We start from the raw sequence: 16592 nt of genomic DNA, 5'->3' as shown, positions 1-16592 counted from the left end.
ATTTACCATAAGTCCCTTTACAGAAAGCTTGCTAACCCCTGTGATTAACTCACAATAACGGTACTGCTTGAAGAGGAAATAAATATATTTTATACAAATCTGTAAGAAGACAAAGAATTTTTAACTTTAAACATAAATGTTATTGACATGAATTTTATAGTCAAATTCTAAAATTCAAGATAGGCTGGAATTTAGCCATCAAAATTGTCATATATGTATTACATGGAAGAAATAGGCTAGACGATAAGTTTGCAATATATTTTTCTTCCTTAAATGCTGATGAAGTATCCTATAATTGTAATGAATATGCATGCCATGATATATGGCTAATAACAAAAAACAAGTTAATAATTACAAATACGGACTACTATGCAAACTATTTCCTAAAAGGCCAGGAAAAGGGAAAAAAATATTAGTCCATTAATAAGTCAAGAACTTCATTTGAAATTCAGCCCATGCCTGAATTACACAGTGTGTGAAAATTACACGTCTTCTATTTTGTATTAAGGACCAATCTCACAGTCACATTTTTCCCTAAGAAGTATACATAATGCCATTTTATATTAAACCCTTCCCTATTTGTTCTTCTCTATTTTTATATTTTCGTCTATAAGCTTAATTTTTTTTCTATTTTTAGAGGTGGTCAATAATAGATCAAAATATTCATCATTATAACTTGACCTCACTATTTATACTGAGTAGTATAACTCAAAGACACAAAGATACAATTGGCAATTTACTGGATTTATATAGCATTATCTGAGAAACATAACTATGCTTCAATGCAATGAGCAGTAATTTATAAAAGCTGTGTCAGTAAGTTTTCTTTTCACTTATAAAAAAATTCCATACCCTATACATTAATATTTAAAGGGTTAGTTTTGGAATAAATAAAGTTTATCCAATCTGTTATTTCTATGTGTCTAAGACCTCTCAAGTCAAGTGGAAACCCACTGGAATTATATTAATGTCTCTTTTTCTAAGAATGGGAATCTGCAAACACAAACCATGATGAACAATCACTCTTTTACTACCTTGGAGATAAAGTATTCTGTGATGTATTGGTAGGAGAAGTAAGAGGACTGGACCAGTTGGCTGGTGAACGTGGTGTCGGTCTTGTCAAAGGACTCCCCATGGAACCCTGATGGAGGGAGTCAAATAAATATTAACATATGACAGCTAAGTTCAACTAAAAGGCTCTTAAGGAAGTATACAATCAAGAAGTAGAAAACCATGAACAAGTCATATTTACAGGTCAATATTTTAAATATTCAAGTACTTATCTCAGAAACCATCCCCACTGGTTTCTGTGGGGAAAAACTTTCTCCCCATTCAGAAATCTAACTCTTTAGTCTTTTTTTGTTCTCTTCACCTACTTCCTGCTCTCAAATATTATCAACATCTTCTTCCTCAAAGATTCAACAAGATCCCAAACTAACAACTTTAAATTAGCTTCTTGTTCTGGGCCAATTTCCTTCCTCCGACCATTACAAATGTTCAAGTTTTCTCTCTCGAGTTTGCTTTACAAATGATTTTCACAAAGATACCAAAGGAGTAAAATCTGGTCATATTATTAATTTGCCTCTCTCTTAAGATATAATGAAATAATCTCTTCTCCTTTTAAAAAGATAACTGACTTTGGTCCAAAGAAACTGTTCTCAGATTGTTTTTAGCCCTCAGATTTTTACCTTAAGTCTGCCATAAGTGCATCTACTTTCTCCTTTATTGATTATCAAAGGTCTTTCTCTGTTCGTCTTTTTAAAACTTAAGTTCAATTCTTTAGGCATATTATGTAAATGATTCCATATCATTTATATATATGAGCGTGTGTATATATATATATACACACATATATATATATTACACTGTAATGTTTCATTTACTCAGATCTTACTTCCACAAAACAAAATCCTGTATATCCAAGCAACTGTTGATCTTCAAGCCTGTAATTATTAAATGTGAACACATCTTTTAAGCACTACTCTCTTCAGACCCTGGAATATTATTTGTTAACCCCGGAATAAGTCATCCCTTCTAGTCCTTAAGTAAGGATTGGTTCATCTAAAGGGTATCCTAATTCTAATGGTTGCAAATCTGATGCCTCATCTAAATTCTGCTCACTTTTCATTTTCCTTGTTCATACTTTGGCCACCATTCACCACCACCCTAATATATACCAAATTATAATATAAACACAATAGTCCATGGACTCTATTTTTACCAGGACAATATTTAATTCTCCTCAGGAAATACTGTCCAATGCAGATGCAAAAATTATATACTAGGGTCAAAAGTTTACTTCATGTAATTGTTGTTCAACCACCCATCACAGTATACAACAGCCAAGAAAATAAGAGAAAAATACCTGGGTTCCATTCCCAGTATTTCGAAGGTGATTATGAAGAAGCTTGGTAGCACCATCTTGAAAGGTTTTTGGTAAAGCTCCTAATAACATTGTAAACTCTGGGGTATTGAGTTCAAATAAGGAAATCAGCACTGACTGTGCTGCCTAGAAAACAAAGACATTCAAGAAGTAGATGAATACATTTTGGTTACTCAAAGGAGACTATTTTCTTCACTTAACCTTTCTGTTCAATAGCCCAAGGCCATCTTTCCCAGGGAAAAAGAAGATATTCTCATATGCTTTCCAATTTCTTTTTTGGAAGAATAAAAAATAATATTTGACTACCATTTAGTTTTTGAAGGTAAAAAGGGAATACGAAAAGTATAATGAATACGACTTAACAATCAATGCAAAAGTTAACCAGACAGGTTCCAGAGTTACTCTATCAATATATCCTTCTGGTTCAGTTTTCCTAATAAATGATTACAAGGAGGAGGAAGGATGAAAATAAGGAAGTATATTCCTAAGCTATACAAGGCCCATCCAGAGCAACTTAGGATTTAATTTTCGTTTTATTAATGTGTGATTCTTAAATTAACTAGCTGAATCTAGTGTTCCCTCAAGCAGTTAATCTAACAAATCTACAATTTAAAGCTAAAACTAGTCTAATGCTTTTGTGGAAATGGAAACAAAACAAAGCTTACTCAGATCAGTTAAGAAAACTTATAAATTTCCTCCTTTCTTCTAAAGTTATTAAAAGCCAGACTTTGAAATTCAGATTACACAGAAACAACGGAGAAAGAAACCCAAATCGTTCACCATCACAGCTTGTATCCAAATGTGCACATGTTGCTCTGGACCTTTTCTGACCCCACTCTACGAAAACCTAAGTGTTCTATGTTTATGTCATCTAAATATACAACAGTAGGGGAATGGTTAAATTATGTTACATTGGAACAATGGCATACTACACAACACAGCCTTGAAAGACAACACAGCTCTATACATGGAGAAATCAGACGACTATTATACACTGCTGAAGGAAAAACATTATAAAACAAGTTATAGGGGCTGGCCCCGTGGCCGAGTGGTTAAGTTCGCGCGCTCCGCTGCAGACGGCCCAGTGTTTCATTGGTTCGAATCCTGGGCGCGGACATGGCACTGCTCATCAAACCAAGCTGAGGCAGCATCCCACATGCCACAACTAGAAGGACCCACAACGAAGAATATACAACTATGTACCGGGGGGCTTTGGGGAGAAAAAGGAAAAAAATAAAATCTTAAAAAAAAAACCAAAAGACAAGTTATAAGCCCATTTTGTTAAAAACAACAAAGTATATATTGAGAGGCTGTGTACACTGACATGTTAATAGTACTTAAATAAAGCTATTTGCATTTTGAAACAAAATTTTATGATTCTGTGTTTTTTTGGAACTACAACATGGAGAGGGCCTAAATGTTAATTTGAGCAAAGGAATTAATGATTTTTAAGGTAGACTTTATTCCATCTAGAGTTTATTTTGGTGTATGAGATTCAGCTTTATTTTCCCCCTAGAGACAGACAGCTCAACTGTTCTACAATTATTTATCAATGAGTGTATCCTTTCCTCATGACTTGAAGTAACACCCTTATCATGAACTAATCTCCTGTATAAACCTAAGTGTCTCTGGACCTTCCTTTATGTTCCATTGATCTATTTGTCTATTCCTGCATTAAATAATACAGGTTTAAATCGCATGATTTAAATTGCAATAGTTTTAGTATATTTTGATGAAGTCCTTCAATTCTGTTAAGTTTATAGTTTAATGTCACATTTGCTTTATCAGATACATGTCATATTTATTTTAAAATATTTTTTCAAGTCTTCAAGTAAAAGTAATAGATACTTATTATGGATTTAAAAACAAAACTGTTTTAGAAAAGGTTTTATAATTTTCAATTCCCCTGTTCAGCTCTCCAGAATTCCTCTTTGTAATACCTGTTTTTTCCTAATAGTTAGGCATTCAGAGGCTCATATATTACTTGATTTATCAGCTTGAGACATTTTCTAGTGATTTCTTACTACAATAGATGAAAACAGGATCCTTTCGATATCAGTCCTACCCCTTTTACCCTCTTCTCCCTTACATAATATAGCAACAGTGCATTTTATTAGCCAGTGTAATTTTTTAAAAACATAAATCAGATCATCTCTCTCCCTTGCTTAAAACATGTCAAAGGTTTTCTTCAGTCACATCGGTATTCTGTATCTTGGAATATCCACAATTCTTAATTTTGATGAAATCCAGTTTACCTATTTTTCCTTTTATCGTTTCTGATTTGGTAGCATATCTTGCCAAATCCAAGGTCATGAAGATTGATCCCCGTTTTCTTTTAAGAGTTTCACAGTTTAGCTTTTACACTTAAGTCTTTGATCCACTTGAGTTAAATTTTTGCATATGGTATGAGCTAAGGGTTCAAATGAATTCTTTTGCATGTGGCTATTTAGTTATCCCAGCACGATTTGTTGAAAAGACTATTTCTCTATTGAATGGTCTTGGCACCTTTGTGGAAACTCAGTCAGCCATAGACACCTAGGTTTATTTCTGGACTCTGAATTCTATTCCACTGATCTTTATGTCTACCCTTATGCCAATCCTATACTGTCTTGATTACTGTTGCTTTCTACTACATTTTGAAATCAGGAAGTGTAAAGTCCTTCTATTTTGTTCTTTCTCACGATTCTTTTGGCTATATGGGTCCCCTGCAATTCCATATGAATTCTGGAATCAGCTTGTCAATTTCTACAAGGCCAGCTGGGATTTTGACAGGGATTACATTGAATGTGTAGATCACTTTGGGGAGTACTGCCATCCTAATAAGTCTTCTGATCCACGAACATTGGGTATTTTTCCATTTATTTAAATCTTCTTTAATTTCTTTCAAAATTGTTTTGTAGTTTCTACTACAAATTTTGCATTTTGTTAAATTTATTCCTAAGCATTTTAATCTTTTGGATGCTATTTTAAATGGAATTGTTTTCTTAATTTCATTTTGGATTGTTTCTTCTAAGTGTTTAGAAATGCAGCTGATTTTTGTATACTGATTTTGTATCCTGTAATTTTGTTGACCTTATTAGTTCTAATAGTTTTTTCGTGATTCCTTAGAATTTTCTATATGTTAAGATCATATCATTTACAAACAGAAATAGTTTTACTTCTTCCTTTCCAATCTGGATGCCTTTTATTTATTTTTTATTTTGCCTAACTGTCCAAGTACAACATTGAATAGAAATGATGAGAGCAGATATCATTGTCTTGTTCCTGATTTTAGGGAGAAAGCATCCAGTCTTTTACTGTTAAGTATGATATTAGCTGTGGAGACTTGTAGATACCCTCTACTGGGTTGAGCAAGTTTCTTTCCATTACTAGTTTTTTTTTTTTTTTAAATCATAAAAGGATATTAGGGGCCAGCCCGGCGGTCCCGCGGTTAAGTGCGCACGTTCCGCTTCAGTGGCCCAGTGGTTTGGATCCCGGGTGCGCACATGGCACCACTTGGCACTCCATGCTGTGGTAGGCATCCCACATATAAAGTAGAGGAAGATGGGCATGGATGTTAGCGCAGGGCCAGTCTTCCTCAGCAAAAAGAGGACTGGCAGGAGTTAGCTCAGGGCTAATCTTCCTCAAAAAAAAAAAGGACATTAGATTTTGCCAGATGCCTATTCCATTGAGATGATAATGTGGTTTTCGTCTTTTTACTATTGATATGGTATATTAATAGATTTTCAGATGTTAATTCAATCTTGCATTCCTGGGATAAATCCCACTTGGACATGGTGTATAATTCTCTTCTATATACTGCAGGATTTGTTTTACCAAGGATTAAAAATGTCCGTATTCATAAGATATTGGTCTGTAGTGGGTTTTTCTTGTGGTGTCTTTCTGGTTTTGGTATCAAGGTAAAACTGCTCTCATAGAATGAGCTGGGAAGTGTTCCTTCCTCTTCTGTTTTCTGGAAGAGTTTGTGAAGAACTGGTACTAATGTTTGACAGAATGCACCAGGGAAGCCATCTGAGCCTAGGCTTCTTTTTGTGGGTAGTTTTTTGCTTATTAAGTCAATCTCTTTTCTTGTTCTATTCACATGTCTATGTCTTGAGTCAATTTTGATAGTTTGTGCCTTTCTGGGAATTTGTCCATTTCCTCTAAGTTAACTAATTTATTGGCATACAATTATTCATAGTATTCCTTTATAAGCCTTTTCCCTTTTTTTGGTGAGGAAGATTGGCCCTGAGCTAACATCTATTGCCAATTTTCCTCTTTTTGCTTGAGGAAGACTGTTGCTGAGCTAACATCTGTGTCAATCTTCCTCTATTTTGTATGTGAGATGCTGCTACAGCATGGCTAGATGAGTAGTGTGTAGGTCTGTGCCCAGGATCTGAGCCTGCGAACCCCGGGCCACTTAAGTGGACCACACGAACTTAACCACTGCACCACTGGGCTGGCCCTTCCTTTTTATTTCTGTAAGGTTAGTAGTAGTATTCCCTCTTTCATTTCTAATTCTAATAATTTGAGTCTTCTCTCTTTTTTTTTCTTGTTGAATCTAGCTAAAAGTTTGTCAATTTTGTTGAATGTTTTTAAAGAACCAACTTTTGGTTTCCATGAAACCAAAAATTTTTCTCTATTTTTTTCTATTATCTATTTCACTAATTTCTGTTTTAATCTCGATTATGTCTTTCTGCTTACTTTAGGTTTAGTTTGCTCTTTTTTTTCCAGTGTCATAAGGTGGTAAATTAGGTTATTGGTTTGATATCTTTCTTCCTTTTTTATTATGGGCATTAACAGATATAAATTTCCCTCTAAGCACTGCTCTAGCTATATCCCATAAGTCTTGGCATATCATGTTTTCATTTTCATTCATCTCAATGTATTTTCCAATTTCCCCCTTGATTTCTTCTTTGATCCACTGGTGATTTAGAAGTATGTTGCTTAACTTTCACATATTTGTGAGTTCTCCAAATTTCTTTCTGTTATTGATTTCTAATTTCATTCCACTGTGGTCAGAGAACATAACTTGTATTATTTTTATCCTTTAAAAAAAACTATTGAGGTTTGATTCATGGCCTGGTATATGGTCTATCCTGGAGAATGTTTCATGGGTACCTGAGAAGAATGTATATTCTGCTGTTGTGGGGTGAAGTGTTTACCAGTAGATAAAGGTCACAAAATTTATATTTTATGCACACCTTTGCAGCAAATATTGAAGAAAATGATTCATTAAGGAAGAGAGTAGAGAGCTACATAAAGGATGCAAGAAATAAATGATTAGGAGTGAAGAGAAGTCTCAGGAAGACAGTGAAGAGAACAGATGGTCTAGGAAGGAGCTCCCCAGAAAATAAATATGTTTTCGAACATATGTAAAATATTAGCCACAGGTATGTGGCAGAGATGTTGAAAATATGAATAGATATTTATAAAACTAAAAAAACACAGGTGAATGAAAAACAAGGCAAATTATTAACACCAAGACAAATAAAGCTTCTATAAGAAAGGAGGCAGTAATAAACCACTTGGTATAGGAGTGACTAGTTCCACAGTGAAAATGTGTCTTTTCTGTTGATTACCAACAATTGATTCACAAATCTTTTGAAGGTTATGGGGAAAGGTAGAGGAAAGGATGTCGGACTGGTATGGGAAAGCTAAGTCCTCATTTACCAAAGTAGATAGACACACACATAACGACTAAACTTTTATCAATAGGTCAATAGACAATGCCTAAAATTGACAAATCAAGAAATAGTGTAAGTTCTTATTTGAAATACATAGGTAAATTCAAGGGGAAAGATTGGGAATATTTTGAATGTTTATGAGATTAGAGGTTGCAAGGATTACAGCAAGGACAGCTATTTTTGATTCTAACTTTTAAAATTATACTCATATTAATTGGATAAAATTTAACATAATTAAAAAGAGAAGATTTTAAAAAAAGGCTACATATCACCAAAGCTAACTGGTAATGTCCTGAAAATATTAGCTTCCTTCACTGGCAATCCAAAATGACTGCTTTTTTCCCCCTAATTTATCTCTTAAATCTTATATTAAAACATACCTTCCGAACATCCGAACTTTTGGGTTCTGTTGTCCAAGTGATGACCCGAGACACTGCCAGGCGAGTTTCACTGGAATTTATAAAATCTCCTGGATCCATCTGTTTGGCCAGAGTTTCTATGTATTTAAGGATAGCAACTTTCACCTGTAGAGGTAAGCACAATGAGAGAGGACAATCAGATGCTCACTGAGAGTCACTGAGAACACTTCAGAAACAATTACGTGATTATTTTTGACAAATAGAAAATGAAAAAACATCAACAACAAAAAAGAAATTACACAGCCACCTACCTACCTGAGGTACAAGTATACGATAATGTGGATTTTTGTTTTTCACACATGGCAGAACTTTTAAGTCCTAGGCATTTCATTCCCTGTATTTGAACAACTGCTTAAGACTTGACAAGCTTAATACACTTCTTGTGTATAAGCTTTCAGAGCTTACAGCTGACTCTTGTCTAGACTCCCTGGGAACCAGTCTTTATCAATTGAGTGTAATCTAGCTCTTGGGGAAATGAACCAAAGTATTTTGGAAATAAGGTATTGTAAATCAAGAGGGTAATTAAGGCAGGCAATAGAAGTTTTTTGTCAAACATACTCTTAAGATTCACACAATGAGATCAGGTTCCTTAATACGTCCATCAACAGCTAGAATTACCTTCCAAAGGAAGTGTCACAAAAAAGTTTACACGAGCACCACTGGAGAAAAGACAACACTGATTTGCATGAAAGAGTCATCATATGTGGGTTTTTTTGGATGTGTAGGTGCATGGTGGGTAGGTGTGTGGTGGGATGCAGGCTTCAAAAGCAGCAAGATGTAGGGCAAAGCACAGACACTTATTCCGTAGACTTGGCCTTTTTTGTCCTTATGGGAAGCCACTGTTAAATTATCTCCCTTCTCTCAGGTATGTTGGGGCAGAAAAAAAGGTTGAGAACCACTGTTTTTAAAGTCACATCTTCTAACATTCTAGGATTTCTGAATAATTGTTCTCTAAGACTTTATCAGTGCACTTTAGAAATGACAGGGCATAGTTCACAGTCTTTGGATATAGCAGATGGTAAACACCTATTAAATTCTGATTTGCTGAGTCAGAAAAAGCAAGGTTTAAATGTATGATTAAAACAGCAACTTCGAAAAAACATTGCCAAAGATTAAGGTAGTCAGTTTTTCTACGTTCTTTTCCCCCTTATTATTGATCTTAATGTCATTTGTCTCATTCAGTCTAAATAAGGTCTCTAGAAAGTACCATGCTAAGTTAATCTTACAGGAAGTAAAATATTAAAATAAGGTTCTGACTCTTGTATATTTTCCCCTTTCTGCTTCCAGTAAAAAAAAAAAAAAAGGAAGGGATAAAATTCCATTCTTCATTTCATAACGAATGGATTTTAAGAAGCAACTATAACTTTGAGAAATGTATTAAAAAACAAGAGTTAACCATCAGCCATCCTGGGTAAAATGTACAGCAGAGAGGGAAAGAGACCTATAGTTAATTTTGCAGTAGCAGGCCCAATTAAATTAAGCAGCACATAATACTCTGGATTCTTGAATCCTTGTCACCTCTCAGTGTGACTGGCTGAAAGGTGACTATAGTAAATCAAAGAATAAACGTCAATATATTTGGTTTTCAATTTGCCACCATTAACAATTAAATATATTTATTTGCATTATCTGAGATTCAATTAGTGCAGTGTCTTGGCAATTTATAGAGGCATGCAAAATTTTAAAGGGGTTTCACAGAATAGGTGTGTTTACTATACCAATGGGCAAAATAACCACAATACACATAGAATCATTTGAAAGTTTACATTTTAGTAGGATATTTCACAAGGATATATACATAGTCTGTAATTTTAATAACACAAACATGCATTCTTCTTCAGAGAAGGCAAAATAATCTAGCTGCTAAGGTAATTCTACAACATGTTTGTGAAACCCGGAAAAAGAGGTCACCAAAAACTAAATTTATTTCTTAAAATATTACTTACTTAAATAAAATCACTCTGTATTGCCATTTCCCCCTATTCTATTGCTTTCTTTCTGACATTTAATCACATGCCACTCCGTAACAGAGAGAGAATTTTATACAAACACCCCTCTTTTACCTGATAGATCCATCATTTTTTTCTTTTCTTTTTTTTTAAAAGATTGGCACCTGAGCTAACATCTGTTGCCAATCATCTTCTCTTTTCTTTTTTTCTTCTTCTTCTTCTCCCCAAAGCCCCTCAATACATAGTTGTATATTCTAGTTGTAGGGTCTTCTGGTTGTGCTATGTGGGATGCCACCTCAGCATGGCCTGATGAGCTGCGCGACGTCCGCGCCCAGAATCTGAACCAGTGAAACCCTGGGCTGCTGAAGCAGAACCTGTGAACTTAACCAGTCAGCCACAGGGCCAGCCTCCATCATTTTTTCAATAAAGAATTTTTATTGATCTCATACTCAAGTTTTCTATGTTTTTCTATAACCTGTTAAGTTTTTTATTCTTAATCCTATCACTCATCTGAAAGTTACTTTTATTTTTGGCATGAAGTATGGATGGCTCCAGTATAACTTCTCCTTGCTATCCTAAAATATCAATTTAAAGCTGAAAAGTGATGTTCCCCTAGAGCTTTGTGTATGTGTGTACATATGTAACACAGAATATCATTATATATAATATAGAATAGGCTATATAACATATAATATATAGTATAATATATATATAATGTAAAAGCCACAGATACACACACACATATACATACACGGCTTTTAGAGAAACAGTCCGTAGTTCCAGTCTTCAGCATAATGTTTTCCAACAGAAAAGCTAATTTTAAGTTCTCTGTTTTCCATTTCCCTCTTCCCTTTGTCTTTCTCTTCAGACCTTAGCAAATTTATTCTCTCCCTCAACTCACCTAACACCCTTCTTTCCTTTTTTTTGTTTTTTCTGCTTTATCTCCCCAAATCCCCCCTGGTACATAGTTATATATCTTAGTTGCAGGTCCTCCTAGTTGTGGCATGTGGGACACCGCCTCAACGTGGCCTGAGGAGCAGTGCCATGTCCACACCCAGGATCCAAACCAGCAAAACCCTGGGCTGCCACAGCGGAGCACGTGAACTTCACCACCTGGCCATGGGGCCAGCCCCTTATCACCCTTATTTCTTAAGCTAATGGTATAGATCTCCATTTCCACTGGCGCATGAAATATACATTTTCAACAGCTCTTGAATACCTACTACTGGCACCTAAGTCATAACCCTTGTTACAGTTTACAGCTTAATAATAACGACACAACATTATAAGTTTTATATGCTTAGAAATGCTTATTACAGTGGCTTGAACAAAGAATGAGTTCAAAAATATTTATCAATAACATCAAGTAAATTATTCTTCTTCTGCAGGTCACTTTTCAGAATCAAAACAGACAGAACCCCTTTCACAAAGCAGCTCTGAGAAAATTACACTATGTTGAGTATAAGTCAACCCTGGTAAGAAACATAATTGTGATTTAAAGGCAAAATCATATTCAGAAACTTAAAAGGAAAATCAGTCCTGGGGAGTAATGCTTGTGGAAATATATATCGTGCAGAATAGAGCAGAAAAATATAAGGCTTGTAAATGCACATATGCTTGTTATTTCCCTGACTTTAATCTCATTTAATAAAATGCACTAAGAAAGATCTTTAGTAAAGAATTCAAGTGCTCTTTTTTTATATGAAATTATTTTTTATGTTCATTAATAATGACTTTTAATTACAAATTGGAATCTACTTAGTTTTCACATAAATTAACTGGGAAATGTGTGCTAATAACAATTGAGAAGGTTGATCTTCATTCTAAATTTTATGCACACATCAGAAGTATCACATTGCAAAAAGAAAAGAAGTTACCATTTCAAGGAGAACTGGAGAATAGCACTGAGATTAAAAAATTTTGTTTACTAAAATAAATATAGGTAAAAAACTGACATTTCACCCAAAATATCTACTCAAACTCCTAAACTTAAAAAAAAAGTATTGGGAAATCACAAACATAAAATTAGGTAAGACTTTATAAAGCGAGTTTGCATTACCAGCTTAGGGTTAGATGGCCATACTCGTGTTGCCTTCTAAATGTATATCCCCCATAAGCTTCTCTAAAGGATAGCCTGGCATTCGAATAACATTTGAAATCAAATATGTGCATGCTTAAAAGGCTTACAAAGGTTAGTACTGAATACAGATGCATACAAACATTATCTGAAACACTGCAGAGTTTGTAAAGAGAGTTAAGAAAAGAAATAATGCAGATTAAAACAAAAACAAAAAAACCTTGGAGCTCCAAAAAGAGTGAAGTTGGTCCCGAAGTGCTGGCTTGACTGTCTGAAAGTTTATAAAAACAAAATCCACTGATTGAACAGCTTCTCATGTGACAGAAATACAAACATCAATATAACTTTATTAGTAAAATACTGAAATTCTTTACATTGTCTTCAAAAGACTTCAAATTTTTACCTTCAAGCTTGGTGTTTGGGTCTGATCAACTGTAAATCTCATTAGAATATTAAACTGAAGATCATTTGGAAAAGATTCTCTGAAATAAGAACAAAGCAAAAACAAAACAAAAATTAAGTCAGTAAGTAACTATTTAACCAAACTTAACAACAGAAAATTATGCTTAATACCCAAACATGTCACTCAAAAAGCATGCATGAAGCAGTATCTGTATGTGGTATAGTCTATGTGGTAGAGTATACAACAAAAGCTATTCCCAGAAGAATCTGAACATTTGAATTTATACCCTGAAGGGAGCTAAAAAAGCAACACTATAGTAGATAATGGTCTATCCTGCCTCAACTATAGATTTAATCAGAAAAATGTATTCAGTAAAAAGTTCAACATTATCAGAGATGTTTCCCCACACCTAATGTCTGAATTCTAGACTCACCTCAACTTAGTAAATGGATATTTGAAATAAGTCACTTCAACAATCTACACAAGAAAGTAGAAATATATCATTGGTTCAAAATCTTCTGAAAAAAGATTCTGAATATTTAAATACATAATAAAACATTCTTTTGAAACTTAGGAAATATATTATTTTTACATTAGATTGACTAAAATCCTCAACTCTACTTTGCAGATCTATTTTAATTAAGATAAAATACCATCTTAAATTACTCAACCAGTGTTAATGAAATTTTTATGAAAGAAATGCAGTGCTTGATCTAAGGACCAAGGCAGCATTAAATATACCATGTGAATGCCAGCATTAACAATTTTCAAATGGAGTGCATGCAGTCTAAATGGTTTGAAAGGACTCAGAAATAGGAACTTTTAACAGAGAAACTAAATATTCCTGACTACTATCAGGTAAACTTGAAATACATGAAGAAAATATTACCTCGTAACATCAAGGGCTTTCTGAACTTTTGCCTGAACAGACCCAAGTAAATCAGCACCCATTTTTTTTAGTAGTTGTGTCAGCAGTACAAACAACCAATCTTGAAGATCGTCTTTGTGGACTTGTATGAAGTCCACCAGTGTCTCCAAAAACATGCTGAACACCTACAGTTGATAAACAGGGGAGGGAGGGAGAAAAGGGAGAAATATTGACCTCTATGATCAATTCAAAACTGAAATAGAAAGGAAAACAGGAGTCAGAGGCACAGCGATTGGCAGCCAAGCGGAAAAACAATCTCTCTTGCTTTTCATTGGACTCTGTGATACAAGAGTACGTCTGAACTGTTATCCGACTTCTGCCGAAGTTCGACAATTAGCTATTCCATGCAGCATCACTTGGTAAAGAAACTTTGGCCATAATGGCTGGCACACCTAATGTTGTCAATGATGTCATAGCTTAAACTGGTAAAACTGAAATCCATTTTATTTGAAATTTAGGGCAAGGAACTACCCATAGTCTCACCAGCCCTCAGCAATTTAAAAGAATGGCACTGAGTTAATCAGAGAATGGCTATGCTGACAGCTACTTTAAAGTATAAGACCATTCTGACATAATGGGCTAATTAGAGACTCCTCAGATTTCTCAAAATGTCAGTTGTCACAAATTTTTTGGTGTGAGGCATATTATTTACAAAACTGCTCCCAAAGTAATTTTAAATGATTTGGGGTAACTATAACCATACCTAAAATAAATTCAGGATACAAATCTACATCTAAGTTTTAATGATTTCTAAAAAGTCCTACATGGCATGCTATTAGTCTCCATTTCTGTTGATGGGTTTTATTTGGTTCCAATATGCATTAAGTCTATATCTCTTTTCAAGAAATTCAACACCATAGTGTATTTCTAGGTAAAGAGGAAAAAACTCAAGACAGTGTCAGACATGTTGTATTATGAGACAGTTTATAATCACAATAAATTACAAAAACTATGGTTTTAAAAAAGTTAATCTCAAAGTAACTATGCTAATTTAAAAACTGAGTTTTGCTCTCAATATATATTTTGTCTTGAATTTCCTTTATACAGTTATACACAAACTCCTGTTTTTTTCTCTTATGTTAGAAATGAAGGATTTTGTCTATCAGAATTATAAGTAAGCTTTAACATTTGAATCTGAGTTAGAAAAAATACACTTTAGCTATTTACTCAAGATGCTCTATATCTGTAAAAACAGCAGCTATAACTACTTTAAATTTTCTAGTACTCTCTGACCCCCAGGCAGTATCTGCTTCAACACTGTTCTTGTTTACAATGCAGACTCATTAACTTCCGTCCCACACCCTCAACCACACCCAAAAAACTTTGGTTTCTCCGATTCAAAACTTGGTCCACTGTCAGGGCCCAGAACACTGCTGATGAAGTTCACTAGGCCTACTCTATGACAAATGCATGTATCTAATCTAGAACTCACTCTTACCGGCACCTGGCAAATTTGTCCAGTGGTGTGCTGGAGTCAGTTAGTACCAGCCTAGAAAGCCAAATGTTAAATATTCAGGAATTTTGTGAGTTTGCTGGTAGCTTGAAATCAGTCCTGGTAGGAGTATTTACACCTCTGAAATTACAGCAAATTTACAAATCAGGGCCTCCTGCCCCTCCCCCAAGCCTGGATTACCAGTACACCACTCTGGTTCACTCCTCGTTTCAACTCTTGCCTACTTTCCTGAAGATTGCAATTTTAAGCTTACACTACAGTCATGCATCACTTTGACAGGGATACAGTCTGAGAAATGCATCGTCATGCGATTTCATTATTGTGTGAACATCAGAACGTACTTACACAAACCTAGATGGTGTAGCCTACTCCACACCTAGGCTATTCTGTACTAATCTTAGGTCCCACTGTCGTATATGCTGTCTGTTGCTGACCGAAATGTTGTCATGTGGCGCATCACTGTATACCAAAATCCATTCTGAAAATCATAGACATTAGAATGCCTAAGTCAACTCTCCCATTTATCTGGTTCTCAGGAAGCTGAGAATCAGAAAATTAAGTGACTTGCTCAAGGTTTCCACAGCTAATTAATGGCTGGGCCAGGACTTAGAGGTAAGTCTCCTGGTTTTTCAGTTATGTTCCATCCATTCTATTACTACATAACTTCATCTACTGTACTGTCATTCAACATAAAATCCTCCATTGACTTTTCCCTCACTTGATTTCCCCTACAGCTATCCTTCTAATAATTGTTTCTCTTAGGACTAATCATAGAAAGTACTAGTTTTTCATTAGCTTAGTATACTTCGCTATTCTGTAGCTTGACACTGCTTTCCTCCTCTTATTTCCCTTCTTTCTTTCATTCTAGTTGCCAAGCATTTTCCTTTTGCATCCTAAATCTGGGGTGATTTCAAGCCAGTCTTCACCCTGATTCTCTTTTCACGGGAAGTGTGACCTCCTTGACAAGGCCTCTCTGATCTAACCTCTAGAATAGCTCTCTTGGCCTTCCCCAAATCTGTCAATCACACCATCATTGTAGGCACCAGCCCTTTCTGACCTCAAGTCTGGATTTCTCTAGTAGTCTGACTTTAGTCTTTATATTTGCTGTTATACCAGGCCTCAGAAAAACATTTCCGTAACAGGCCGTACAGTAAATATTCCAGGCTTTGCAGACCACATGGTGTCTGTTATTCAACTATTCAACTCTGCCAATGTAGCAGAGCCACAGACAATATGCAAACAAGTGAGCACGGCTGTGTTCCAATATAACTTTATTTACAAAACAGGTAGCAGGGCAACTCATGCTTCTTTCTC

The 16592-nt window shown here is 34.9% G+C and overlaps 1 protein-coding gene across 50 annotated transcripts in view; it reads right to left on the bottom strand.

Annotated features, from left to right (window-relative positions):
* Positions 1 to 16592, bottom strand: part of CLASP2 (cytoplasmic linker associated protein 2) — a 163608-nt gene that overhangs the window by 18298 nt on the left and 128718 nt on the right. For 25 of the 50 annotated variants that reach the window (XM_070237999.1, XM_070238005.1, XM_070238001.1 and 22 more), the window contains 6 exons: positions 13787 to 13950; positions 12898 to 12976; positions 12715 to 12765; positions 8430 to 8573; positions 2366 to 2509; positions 1035 to 1141 (listed from right to left, as the gene is read on the bottom strand). In XM_070237999.1, the coding sequence (XP_070094100.1) occupies positions 1035 to 1141; positions 2366 to 2509; positions 8430 to 8573; positions 12715 to 12765; positions 12898 to 12976; positions 13787 to 13950 (689 nt within the window). The remainder of the gene's footprint in view (positions 1 to 1034; positions 1142 to 2365; positions 2510 to 8429; positions 8574 to 12714; positions 12766 to 12897; positions 12977 to 13786; positions 13951 to 16592) is intronic. The other 25 variants (XM_070238003.1, XM_070238008.1, XM_070238011.1 and 22 more) reach the window with 1 other exon arrangement.

This window comes from Equus caballus, chromosome 16 (assembly GCF_041296265.1).
Source record: "Equus caballus isolate H_3958 breed thoroughbred chromosome 16, TB-T2T, whole genome shotgun sequence".
NCBI lineage: Eukaryota > Metazoa > Chordata > Mammalia > Perissodactyla > Equidae > Equus > Equus caballus.
Note: the sequence above shows the minus strand (reverse complement) of the source record. Positions and strands in the feature narration are given on the sequence as shown.